Source organism: Anomaloglossus baeobatrachus, chromosome 7 (genome assembly GCF_048569485.1).
Source record: "Anomaloglossus baeobatrachus isolate aAnoBae1 chromosome 7, aAnoBae1.hap1, whole genome shotgun sequence".
Taxonomy (NCBI): domain Eukaryota; kingdom Metazoa; phylum Chordata; class Amphibia; order Anura; family Aromobatidae; genus Anomaloglossus; species Anomaloglossus baeobatrachus.
In genome coordinates, this window is record NC_134359.1 from 282,102,545 (window position 1) to 282,114,995 (window position 12,451).

The 12,451-nt window shown below is 52.2% G+C and overlaps 2 protein-coding genes across 2 annotated transcripts; both read left to right on the top strand.

Annotated features, from left to right (window-relative positions):
- Positions 1 to 4,687: 4,687 nt before the first annotated feature.
- On the top strand, positions 4,688 to 5,320 carry LOC142246367 (histone H1.5-like). The gene has a single exon (XM_075319416.1). The coding sequence runs from the start codon at positions 4,688 to 4,690 to the stop codon at positions 5,318 to 5,320; it is 633 nt and encodes a 210-aa protein (XP_075175531.1).
- Positions 5,321 to 11,827: 6,507 nt separating this feature from the next.
- LOC142246368 (histone H2B type 1-O-like) lies at positions 11,828 to 12,208 on the top strand. Its single transcript, XM_075319418.1, has one exon. It carries the CDS (start codon positions 11,828 to 11,830, stop codon positions 12,206 to 12,208), a length of 381 nt encoding a protein of 126 aa, XP_075175533.1.
- Positions 12,209 to 12,451: the final 243 nt, after the last annotated feature.

The following is a 12,451-nucleotide window of genomic DNA, read 5'->3' on the forward strand; positions in this document are numbered from 1 at the left end:
CGCCTTTATGACCCAGAGGCAGGAGGATGAGCATGTGCTCCACGTGACGTCTTCTGATTCGCTCACTGATATCACACGGCCCCATGACGAGGCTGGTGATGTGCTGAATCCTGACTGGCTGGGCCAGGACGTCACGAACCCTGATTGAGTCACGCCCGTCTCGCGCCCGCCCTTGGGTGGAGCTACACCTCCTTAAAAGCTCCCCCTGCCATCATGGCGGTGCGCGACCGTCCTTCTATGTTTGGATGTCTGGCAGCGTGCTGCCACGCCACTGTACAGATGTCATTGTCTTTCGTGGGCTTTGCCCTTGCTGCTCAGGCAGCACCTGGTTTGCAGGCCGTGTTCCTGCCTTGCTGCTCCGGCAGTATCTCCTTCAACAGGCCGTGTTCCTGTCCCAGGTGAGCTCCTCGAGTCTCCACCGGACTCACCTGGTTATTGAAAGCACACGTGCGTGGGCACCTCTGTGCTACCCTCGTGCCATATCCTGTGACTCCCGCTGGCACACGTGCGTAGGCACCTCTGTGCGTCCCCGTGCAACAGGTACACCGTACGAGAAGCCCCGAGCCATACAACCCTCACGGGTTAGGGCGGACCGGTGTACATAGATCGTCTGTGACGTTCCAGACGATCACTAGTAGCAACCCGCTCACTCTTTCCTGACCATAGCAGCGGTCCCTTACACCGCACAGTGGACCTTGACCGGCGGAAGCTGTCCATTTCCCATCTTGGCACGCTTCCCCGGGTGCCCCTCGTAACACCGCCGGCCGCTGGCATACACAGGCGGCCGGTGCCTGCACAGAGAGGCAGGCAGCCGGCTGGCCACCCGCCCGCACAGACAAGTGGCCGGCGCCCATACAGAGAGGCAGGCGACAGCCCACCCGCACAGACAAGCGGCCGGCACCCATACAGAGAGGAAGGCAGCCGTGCGCCCGCACAGACAAGCGGCCGGCGCCCGCACAGAGAGGTAGGCGGCTGCCCGCCCGCACAGACAAGCAGCCGGAGCCCGCACAGAGAGGCAGGCGGCCGGCCGCTGGCATAGACAGGCGGCCGGCGCCCGCACAGAGAGGCTGGCGGCCGGCGCCCGCACAGAGAGGCAGGCGGCTGCCCGCCCGCCCAGACAAGCGGCCGGTGTCCGCACAGAGAGGCAGGCGGCCGGCGCCCGCACAGAGAGGCAGGCGGCCGCCCGCCCACACAGACAAGCGGCCGGCCACCCGCCCGCACAGACAAGTGGCCGGCGCCCATACAGAGAGGCAGGCGGCTGCCCGCCCGCACAGACAAGCGGCCAGCACCCATACAGAGAGGCAGGCGGCCGACCGGCCACCCGCCCGCTCAGACAAGTGGCCGGCGCCCATACAGAGATGCAGGCGCCCGCCCGCCGCACAGACAAGCGGCCGGCACCCATACAGAGAGACAGGCGGCCGTCCGCCCGCACAGACAAGTGACCGGCGCCCGCACAGAGAGGCAGGCAGCCACCCGGCCGCCCACACAGACAAGCGGCCGGCGCCCGCACAGAGAGGCAGACCGTCAGCCGCTGGCATACACAGGCGGCCGGTGCCCACACAGAGAGGCAGGCAGCCGGCCGGCCACCCGCCCGCACAGACAAGTGGCCGGCGCCCATACAGAGAGGCAGGCGGCCGCCTGTGCTCAGTGTCAGCCAATAGACGCTCAGGACGGTGTAGCTCAGCAGCCAATCAGTGCGCAGTAAGACTGTACATATAACTAGACGCCGCCAGCTCCGTCCTCAGTGTTTTCCCCGCAGAAGATCTTTTTGTGTTTTATTTCCGCATCACACGATGGCAGAGACCGCACCAGCCGCCGCTCCTCCTGCTGCCGAACCGGCCGCCAAGTCTAAGAAGCAGCCGAAGAAATCCGGGGCCGCAAAAAAAAGCAAGAAATCTTGTTAAAAGATCCAGACCCTTGCATTGCTGATACTTTATACCTGCATTGATTTAAACTGTTATATGTTATGTAATCCCTAATTAGTGTTTTTTAAAAATTCCTCCTACATAGTATCATCTAATATATAAAGCTGAATGTGTGTATGTCCAGGATTGGCATCCGCACCGTCGCAGCTACAGCCACAAAATTTTGCACACTCACACTTCTGGACCCCAAGAGCGTCATAGGCTATAGGCTATGTTTTGAGGGGAAATTTTAACTCCGCTCTTTACAGTTATTCGCCAAAAAACCTGCCTCCATTACAGCGAATGGAACTGGGAGAAACAGTGCAGCCAGATCTTCAGAAGAATGCGCGCGGCCATGCCCTTATATGGAATGTTGGCGTGTCGCAATGCAGCCAGGGAAAGAGACATAGACAGGGAAAGAAACACACACAAAGAGACACATAAAGAGACAGACTGACAGGGAAAGAGAGAGACAGGTTAAGAGACAGACACCGGGAAACAGACAGACAGGGAAAGAGACAGATAGACAGACAAGGAAAGAGACAGACAAAGATAGAGAGACAGAGAGATATATACAGAGGGGGAGACAGACAGAGAATGGGAGAGAAACAGCGACAGTTACTATCCTGGGCGTTAATATATTCTATTTATACATTCTATCCCGGGAATGTTAATACATTCTATTTTAACAGCCGTTATTAACCCGGGCGAAGCCGGGTAGTACAGCTAGTTTTATATATAAATAATTATTATTTGATGGAATGGCTACAATTGTTATGATTTTGGTAGCCGGGTGCTACTGACCCATATTTAATTACACAGGCCTGTCGTATTTTTTTTTCCCTGCCAGAAGTCTATTGCATCTGTCATCTTTTCCTCTTTTTTATATACAATATTTGTATCTCATATAGTTTTTGTACCCAAATAAATATTTGTCATTGTTTTGCATGATACCACACTTGTTGTTCCGTTTTTCTTCCCCAATTATTTATTAGTGGTTTTGCAAACACCCCATGGGTAACTAAGCAAGTCTCCCTGAAGTTTCTCTATTAACTCGATCTTTTTACTAGTCTTTACTTGAATAATATCTGAAGGATTTTGCTTTTTCTAAGCTTCTATTGCTATGGACCTCTCACGCTCCGGTCAGGAAGAGCCTCCGCCAGTCGGAGCATTGTATGCGATCCCGGCCCCAGTTATACGGCCGTGTGACTGCTGCCTAATTACCGCTCTCATCATCCCGTGCCTGCTCTGCACTACTACTCAGCAATCTTCATACTCTGGCTGGTGATGAAGCCGTTTATATCCCTCCACACAGCGGACATTGGTGCCTGAGTATGAGGCCGCTTCTCTGTGAAAATGTAAGATCATGTTATAGCACGGACCTCCTGCTTGTAGCTGTGGAACTGATCTGTACATAGACTGCAGGAATAAGCGACTGGGGAGATAATGGCGGAGATCTGGAAAGCTGCTTACATAACACATTAGTGTTCGGTGGATTTTATCTATGGACTGTATTTGGGATAATTCTGTTAAAAAATAGAGAGCTGTCTTCGTCTTTCTCCTCTAATTCGTCTTCATCATCCTCCTTGTATTTTTCCTCTTCCTTTTCCTATTCATAATTGTCTTCATTATCCTCAGCTCTCTTGCCCTTTTCCACTACACGCTGCTGAATACAATGTACGCACTGCTATATACAGTTTATACACTGTACACACTGCTGTGTATACACTGTCCACATTGCTATATGTACTGTATACCCTGCTATGTAAACGCTGCATACTGCTGTATATCATGTACACATTGCTGTACACACTGCTCTACTATTATGGACACTTATAAAGCTGCTGATCTGTGCTGTGCAGTATATACAGCTGTGCTGTGTGCGGATTGAGCATTTTGCGTCTTCGCTTCTTCCTCAGTATTTCGCCGTTTGCACAGTAGTTGGTGTCAGATGAGTGATTAATATTTCCGTGATTACACAGGGATTTTTCTGCTTTTGGATGGAGTGAGTCGCATTGTGAAGTCATCGCCTCATCCCAGCTCTTCTCACCAGTACAGGCCTCAGAGATAAAAGCTTCACAGAGGATAATACACAATATTCTGCAGGAGATTGCACTGATCTACCTATGGGTATGATCTACTGATGTGGAGACCTGGTTACTCCCGATACTCTGCACACACGGGATAGATTTATATTCCAGCTCAGGGAGGTGCAGGCAGCGGAGGCCATCGCCTGTGTTACCCTTCTGGGCTCTCAGCAGCTCCAGGTCGCCCCCACATAGTATAATCTGCTGCCTGCACAGTATATATTGTAGTGATGATCCTTATTGTGGTGATAAGAGCCGGGAATAGGAGGACGAGCTCCCGCGGCAGTTTTATTTTCTCTGACACTCAGTGATGAGCAGATCGGGAGGACGGCGGCGATGATCCCGGGACCTTCTCTCCGCTGTTTCCCGGCTTCTCTGGTAGTGACGGCTACACATGCTCAGTGGAGATGTTGTAGGATGGGAAGTGCTGGAGAAAGCGCGCTCACCCGTCCGGCTGTAGCCGATAAAGGGCTTTTATCCCGGGCAGGGAAGCACAAGGGGAGAGCGGAGCTTCACTCTGGTACGGTCGGGAGAAGGCGGGGCCTGTGCTCAGTGTCAGCCAATAGAAGCTCAGGACGGTGCAGCTCAGCAGCCAATCAGTGCGCAGTAAGACTGTACATATAACTAGAGGCCTCCAGCTCCGTCCTCAGTGTTTTCCTCACAGATTATTTTTGTGTTTTAGTTCCGCATCACGCGATGGCAGAGACCGCACCAGCCGCCGCTCCTCCTGCCGCCGAACCGGCCGCCAAATCTAAGAAGCAGCCGAAGAAATCCGGGGCCGCAAAGAAAAGCAAGAAATCCTCCGGTCCCAGTATCTCCGAGCTGATTGTCAATGCCGTTTCCGCCTCTAAGGAGCGCAGTGGGGTCTCTCTGGCCGCCGTGAAGAAGGTTCTGACTGCCGGAGGCTACGATGTAGAGAAGAACAACAGCCGGGTGAAGCTGGGCGTCAAGGGTCTGGTCACCAAAGGCGTCCTGCTCCAGGTGAAGGGCAGCGGCGCCTCCGGATCCTTCAAGCTGAACAAGAAGCAGGAGACCAAGGACAAGGTGGCCAAGAAGAAGCCAGCAGCTGCGGCCAAGAAACCCGCTGCAGCCAAGAAAGCGGCCAAATCTCCTAAGAAGCCCAAGAAGGCCCCGACCGCGGCTAAGAAGAGCCCGAAGAAGGCTAAGAAGCCCGCAGCTGCCAAGAAGACGGCAAAGAGCCCCAAGAAGAAGCCCGCTCCGAAACCCAAGGTGACAAAGAGCCCGGCTAAGAAGGCGGCAAAACCCAAAGCTGCAAAGCGTCCGGCTAAGAAGGCGGCGAAAGCCAAGAAGCCCGCAGCTAAGAAATAAGCTGCAGCCGCCCTGATACTTCCTCACAAAGGCTCTTTTCAGAGCCAACACCTTGTCCCGGCAGAGCTGTGATCAGGAGCGGACATTGTATTTTTCATTCTTCCGCACAGTGTCGCCATCTACAGGATCCCGCACACTGGTGTCACTATAATGAGGGTTATTTCCCCGGCTCTGGCGCTGTATTCCCGCCATATCACGTGTGCAGCTGATCACACCCCGGCCGCGTCCTGCAGGTCACAGCAGCGGGAGTGATGCGCATGTAATGAGCTCTTCTGTCGCTGCTCCCTTGTGAGCGCAGATTGGAGCCTACAAGTCACATGTAACCGCATCATCAGATTTTGGCGCCGGGAACATAGAAACCCGCGTTAGGATGTGTAGGAGGGGGAGCGGCGCTGTACAGCTCTGCGGGAATATACACAGGCACATCGGCGGCTCCTGTAACACCCGCTGCTCTGATACAGACACTACCCACAAGGGGGAGCTGCAGAGACCCCACTGCATCTGTAGGGCGGGATTACTAGGCCTCAGGCTCCGCCTCCTGTGAGCAATGATTGGTCGCGGACATCACACCCTATTAGCGGCTCCTGATATTTTATGAAATATCCAATGGGGTATCCTACATGAAGCGGGAAAACGAGCAGCAGAGTATAAATCTCCTGCTCTCTGCGCTGCTCCTCATCACATCTGTTCTCCTCTATACTGAGCTATGGCCAGAACTAAGCAGACCGCTCGCAAATCCACCGGAGGGAAAGCTCCCCGCAAGCAGCTGGCCACTAAGGCCGCCAGGAAGAGCGCTCCCGCCACCGGCGGAGTGAAGAAGCCTCACCGCTACCGGCCAGGCACAGTCGCTCTCCGTGAGATCCGCCGGTACCAGAAGTCCACTGAGCTGCTGATCCGTAAGCTTCCCTTCCAGCGCCTGGTAAGTAGTGATGGGAAATCTAGTTCATTTTGGTGATTAGTTCACCATGAACTAGTTCACTGAAAAGATTAGTTCAAAAGATTAGCTCATTTAGTTCATCTAGTTCAGTATTTCTCTCCACTCTATCCTGAGGAGCTGACAGGAAATGCATCATGTGACCTGTGAACTAAATGAACTATATGAGCTGCTGAACTGAATGTTCTACTGAGAATGAATCAGGACAGTCTAGTTCAGTCTGATGCATCTCACTCAGCCCAGCAGCGCCCCCTGTGTAGAGTGTAGAGTACTGACCCATAATGAATGTGTATGAGGGAGTAAGAAGCAGTTCAGCAGCCACCATTTTGAGAACAGAACAGGAGCCAATGGTAAAGATTTTAGCAAGACTGATCTAGGCTACAGGAGGGTGATCCTCTACAGGAGGCTGATCCTATCACACAGACAGGTGAGGGGCATGACCCACACACAGAAACTCTCTCTCCCTCATACACACATATGAGCTGTGTCTGTCTACTGTGCAATTTCAGTATTTATTAATATTATTATTATTATATTTATATTTGATGTGTGGTATAGTGTTACTCCCTTCTTTTCCAGCATCGGGAGCTATAAAGAGCAAGTGTGAGGGCAGGAGCCTCCTGGAGCTGTAGAGGAATCACTCTCTGTCTCCTCACACTGCTGTTTAGTTCAGTATTTCTCTCCACCCTGTCCTATGAGCTGACAGGAAATGCATCATGTGACCTGTGAACTAGATGAACTAGATGAGCTGCTGAACTAAATGTTCTACTGAGAATGACTCAGGACAGTCTAGTTCAATCTGATGCATCTCACTGAGCCCAGCAGCGCCCCATGTGGTAGTGTAGAGTACTGACTCATAATGAATGTGGATGAGGGAGCTGAGGATATTAGAGTCAAATGAACTGCAGAAGAAGCCGAAAGGGCGGTAAATTCAAACTCCCTAACAGTTCTGTATTCTGCCAATCAGCAGAGGAAAGGCGGAGTCCTCAGTCTGTAAAACACGCCCCGGACGCGCGTCATCTTTTCAGTTCTCCTTCTGGTCCGACCATCCTCTACATAAAGGAGGAGTCGGCGTCAATTTATCACTTGTTTTGTTCTAACTACTCTGAAGATGTCTGGTCGCGGTAAAGGAGGAAAAGGTCTCGGGAAAGGCGGCGCCAAGCGGCACAGGAAGGTGCTCCGTGATAACATCCAGGGCATCACCAAGCCCGCCATCCGCCGTCTCGCCCGCAGAGGAGGCGTCAAGCGCATCTCCGGTCTCATCTACGAAGAGACTCGCGGAGTCCTGAAAGTTTTCCTGGAGAATGTGATCCGTGACGCCGTCACCTACACCGAGCACGCCAAGAGGAAGACCGTCACCGCCATGGACGTGGTGTACGCGCTGAAGCGCCAGGGCCGCACTCTCTACGGCTTCGGAGGTTAATTCTGCTCTATTCTGTCCTCACAACCCAAAGGCTCTTTTCAGAGCCACCCACATCTACCTGAAAGGCTACAATGTCCTGCTGCTGTGGGGTGAGCTGAGGGCAGATTTCCTGTGTCCTGGTGAATGCTGTTCGCTCTCACTGATCTATCATGTGGCTGTTACATATAACACCGGGGTGTATGATGGGGGGAGGGGGGTATAGCCGAACATGGATATATTTGAGCATAGACCATATCCTCCTGTGCTGCGATTACTACAGAGTGAAAAGCAAAGTTCTGCTGGGAGATGAATGTTGATGCTGCTTACTGATATTTTTAGGATGAGACCCGTGTGGGTGATCGGGTGCAGCGGACATTAACCAGGAATAACGCTGTATGAGGCAGCTGGATAGATGGACGAACTGTACTGGGTTTATAGACTCATGTAATTATCGCGTCTTGGGCACTATAGTCTCGGATCGATGGCGGCCACCGAAGAACCCTTCAGAATAATAATGGCGGCTCATCCTCCATCCAGCGCGATCACCGTGTGCGGGGGCAGCAGGTCTGGAGGACAGGACTGCGCTGTATCCTGAGTATTGTAGAGCTGCCCCAGACCTGAATCCTCACAATATAATCTCCCCTATATGCAGAGGTGCAGGTTATAATCAGATGGACGGAGAGCAGCGATTGGGCGGGATGTTTACAATAACGGCAGGAGGGTGACAGCAGCGGGAGATGGAAAAGTAACTGAAACCGCAGCTGAATACGGTGATATCAAAGGGTTAACATAAACGTATGAGCGCTCTTAAGTCTGAAATCTACGGTTTCAGAGGCGGAGCTACGAGTTTGAAATTACCGCTCTGTAACACGTGGTTCTGCCTCTTTACACGCGATTGTCCTGCTGCTGTGGGGTGAGCTGACTGCCGATCTCCTGTGCTCCGGGGAATGCTGGAAACTGTCACTGATCTGTCATGTGTCTGATAATACAGATAAATCCAGTACAAGTTTCTTTACCCGGATTAACGCATTACTGGCCGATCCCGCTCCACATACGTGTTCTCACAGATGAGGCGACTTCACCCCCACAACCTGGTGGAGCATTCGAGGTGATCGGGCAGATCTACACTTTATCCACAGATCCGGTGTCGCATGATCCCCTTTTAGCGGGGAAATTTGTGACATGAAATTGCTGGTTAGTAGCCGCATTAGGAGTTCTGAAAACCCGGTCTATCTGCTCACAGCAAAGACAAATTTGCGCCCTTTGAAGGACAAGAACCTCCATCCCCTGTATATATTGAGCGCTGCTGTATACACTATAGAATAGCGTGGGCAGAAAAGCATCCACTGCGCAATCACCATATGAGCTCTATAGCAGATCAGTCGATTTATTTTACGCCCTGAATAGAAGCTACAGCTGCTGCGGAGAGGGGCGGGAGATCGGCGCTGCGCTCGATCACTGCTGACTCCTCTGCTTTAACTGCAGCTGGAACATCGCGGGCACTAATGAGTTAGTGTCTGTGGACGGAAGCAGAGACCTGCTTAGTGCTGATTGGTTGAGCATTGAATGATTCCCTGGCTGCTTTTCTCTCGTTCTGTGTTCTCTGATCCGCGGTGTCAGCGGGAGGGGCTCTGGCTATAGTGAAAATTAAACATGTAGGTTGTATCCGCACTATATGATGATCTGTACTATTAGCGGGCGTCCAGCACTATATGGGGGTATATTGCATTACATTGAAGTGCAGAGCCCTTTATAATGAGTAGAAAGCTCTGTATGGACGTTATACAGCCCTCTATAGCAGTACAGAGCACTATTGGGGCCCCCGAAAAAAACGCGTTAAAATGTGACAGCCTAAATAATCTCACCGCTGTACTGTACACTCCATAATGTGCTGTATACCTATAAAGTATTGGGTCCTTCCATATAGTTGTGTATACGTCCACAAAGTACAGTATACCCCGTGCAGTGCCCTATACACCATCCATAGTGCTGTATACTTCCATATACTGCTGTAAACTCCTATTGTGCTGTTTTATCATCTATAAAAGCTGAATACCTCCATATAGTGCTGTATTCTCCTTCCATACACCACTTTATACTCCATGTAGAGCCGCTTATACTTTCTCCAGAGTGGTGTAAACTCTCCAACCTTAAATTTCTATTCTGTAATGGCAACTGGATTCATCACGGGCACGAAGGTGTTAAAACTTAACGTCTGAGGAAAGCGATGTGTGGGCGGAGCCAGAATTGTAATGTGCCCTGATTAGCTGAGCTCTGAATTTGAAATTCCCGCACAATGGCTGAGTTTCTCCACTCTCTGTTCTCTGTGCCCCGCGGTGTCAGGCGGAAGGTCTGGGGCTGAGTGAATACTTCATATGTAGGTTTATATTCAGCGCTATATGGAGACTTATAATGGGGTCTGTGCAGCATAAAGAAAAGTGAGCAGCGACTCCGAATACAGCAAGTGTGAACACGCCCAATACCCGCAGAATACACAGAAGAATCCAGCGCCTCTGTAAGATCCAAGATGTCTGCAAACCCCGAGTGTATGAAATGTGAGCGGCGCCGCTGCTGTATGGAACAGATGAGATCAGGGCCAGCACAGGAGGCGCCTTGTCGCGGCTGATGGGATCTCAGGAAATCCACAAGTATCTCCATTATTATTCCGTATATTCCATATAGCAGATGCCGCTCACATTATGTGTTCAGTGATTGCAGAAACCTCGGCGCTCACAGAGGCGGCCGTGCTTCTGTGTGGTCTGTACAGCGCTATATAGAGGCACGATATGAGGGTATATAACACTGGAGTTACAGTGATGGGATTTCCGATCACACATTGTCCGCAGTCATTGTATATAGATGAGCGGCAGAGTCCGTGTACCACACTGCGCCGCCACATGGGGAGTGAGGACAGGAACACAGGGTCGCCCTGCACTAGTGGAGTCATCAGGAGCCGTACGTAGAGGAGCATCTACCCACATTATACCATCTAATGCCCGGCGCCCATCACCGGCCCCAAATCCCCGCAGAAAGGGCACAACAGCGGCTGTTACTCAGCGCCTCCCACTGCAGGACATGGAGGATGGAGAAGAGGATTGTGTAGAAGAGACCGGAGCAGAGAATCCCATATTACGAACCATCAGTGAGGTGTCTGTATGTGGATATTTCACACTCCCTTGTGCTGTGACCGCTGCTTCCTACAGAACACGAGTGACAGCGCAGATGATAAACCTGATTAGTGCCAGTAATTACAGCCACTGTGCCAACCTCATAATACACAGGACTATTCACACTGCCGGGTGCAGCTTATACCCCCGGAGATATATAGAACCGCGGCCATAATAAATCTATATGTACAGAACCACAGCAGAGATCAGCGGCGCCAGCTCCTGTGAGGACGGGGTGGTGGCTCTTAGAAGAGCCTTTGTGTTGTGGATGATGCGGATCAGCAGCGTTACTTGCTCTTCTTGCCGCTCTCGGTCTTCTTGGGCAGCAGCACGGCCTGGATGTTGGGCAGGACGCCTCCCTGAGCAATGGTCACCCCACCCAGCAGCCTGTTCAGCTCCTCGTCATTGCGCACAGCCAGCTGCAGGTGACGGGGGATGATGCGGGTCTTCTTGTTGTCCCGGGCAGCATTGCCGGCCAATTCCAGGATCTCAGCAGTCAGATACTCGAGGACAGCGGCCAGGTAGACCGGAGCGCCGGCGCCCACTCTCTCGGCGTAATTGCCCTTGCGGAGAAGCCTGTGCACACGACCGACTGGGAACTGCAGTCCTGCCCGGGATGAGCGGGTCTTGGCCTTAGCGCGGGCCTTCCCTCCTTGTTTGCCGCGTCCAGACATCGCTGCGTTGCTTTTTCGGAGATCAGAAGATAAAGAACTGTAATGTGACGCGTGTGCCGGCTCCGGAGTGTTTTATAAGCTGCTGCTCCGCCCTCCTTTCCTGTCATTGACTGAATCTGAAGTCATCCATGGAAATGAGACTTGTGGATCCTCCAATGAGCTGCAGGGGCGGTGATCATGACGTTCCCACAAGTCACATGCCTTTTTCCCCCAATGGAACGGCGATGTGTCATCAGTGCTCATTTGCATGCTGGGCTATAAATACGGCCGCTCTGGGAGGAGCAAGATTATTATTCTCTTATCTTGTGACAAGATCTTTCTTCTCGCATCATGCCGGATCCCGCCAAGTCCGCCCCAGCCGCCAAGAAGGGCTCCAAGAAAGCCGTGACCAAGGCTCAGAAGAAGGACGGCAAGAAGCGGAGGAAGACCAGGAAGGAGAGCTATGCCATCTACGTGTACAAGGTGCTGAAGCAGGTGCACCCCGACACCGGCATCTCCTCCAAGGCCATGGGCATCATGAATTGCTTCGTCGGTGACATCTTCGAGCGCATCTCAGGGGAAGCCTCCCGCCTGGCTCATTACAACAAGCGCCACACCATCACCTCCCGGGAGATCCAGACCGCCGTGCGCCTCCTGCTGCCGGGAGAGCTGGCCAAGCACGCCGTGTCCGAGGGCACCAAGGCCGTCACCAAGTACACCAGCGCTAAGTGAGCCGTTACTGGTGATCCCCATCCTCCACACCACAAAGGCTCTTCTAAGAGCCACCACATTGTCTACAGCAGAGCTTGATTCTGGAGAAACTGGGTATACAGCATAATAACGCGGTATATAGTGTTAGTTTGAATTCAAAGTACTTTGTATACAGATTTATTGCGTAAAATTGCGGTTTACAGTTCTAGATTAGGAATATCCTGCATTATACAGAACTATGGGGTTATATGGCAATGTCAGTAT

Bases quoted from the DNA above. Each gene is read 5' to 3' on its own strand.
- LOC142246367 (XM_075319416.1), top strand. From the start codon at position 4,688: ATGGCAGAGACCGCACCAGCCGCCGCTCCTCCTGCCGCCGAACCGGCC.
- LOC142246368 (XM_075319418.1), top strand. From the start codon at position 11,828: ATGCCGGATCCCGCCAAGTCCGCCCCAGCCGCCAAGAAGGGCTCCAAG.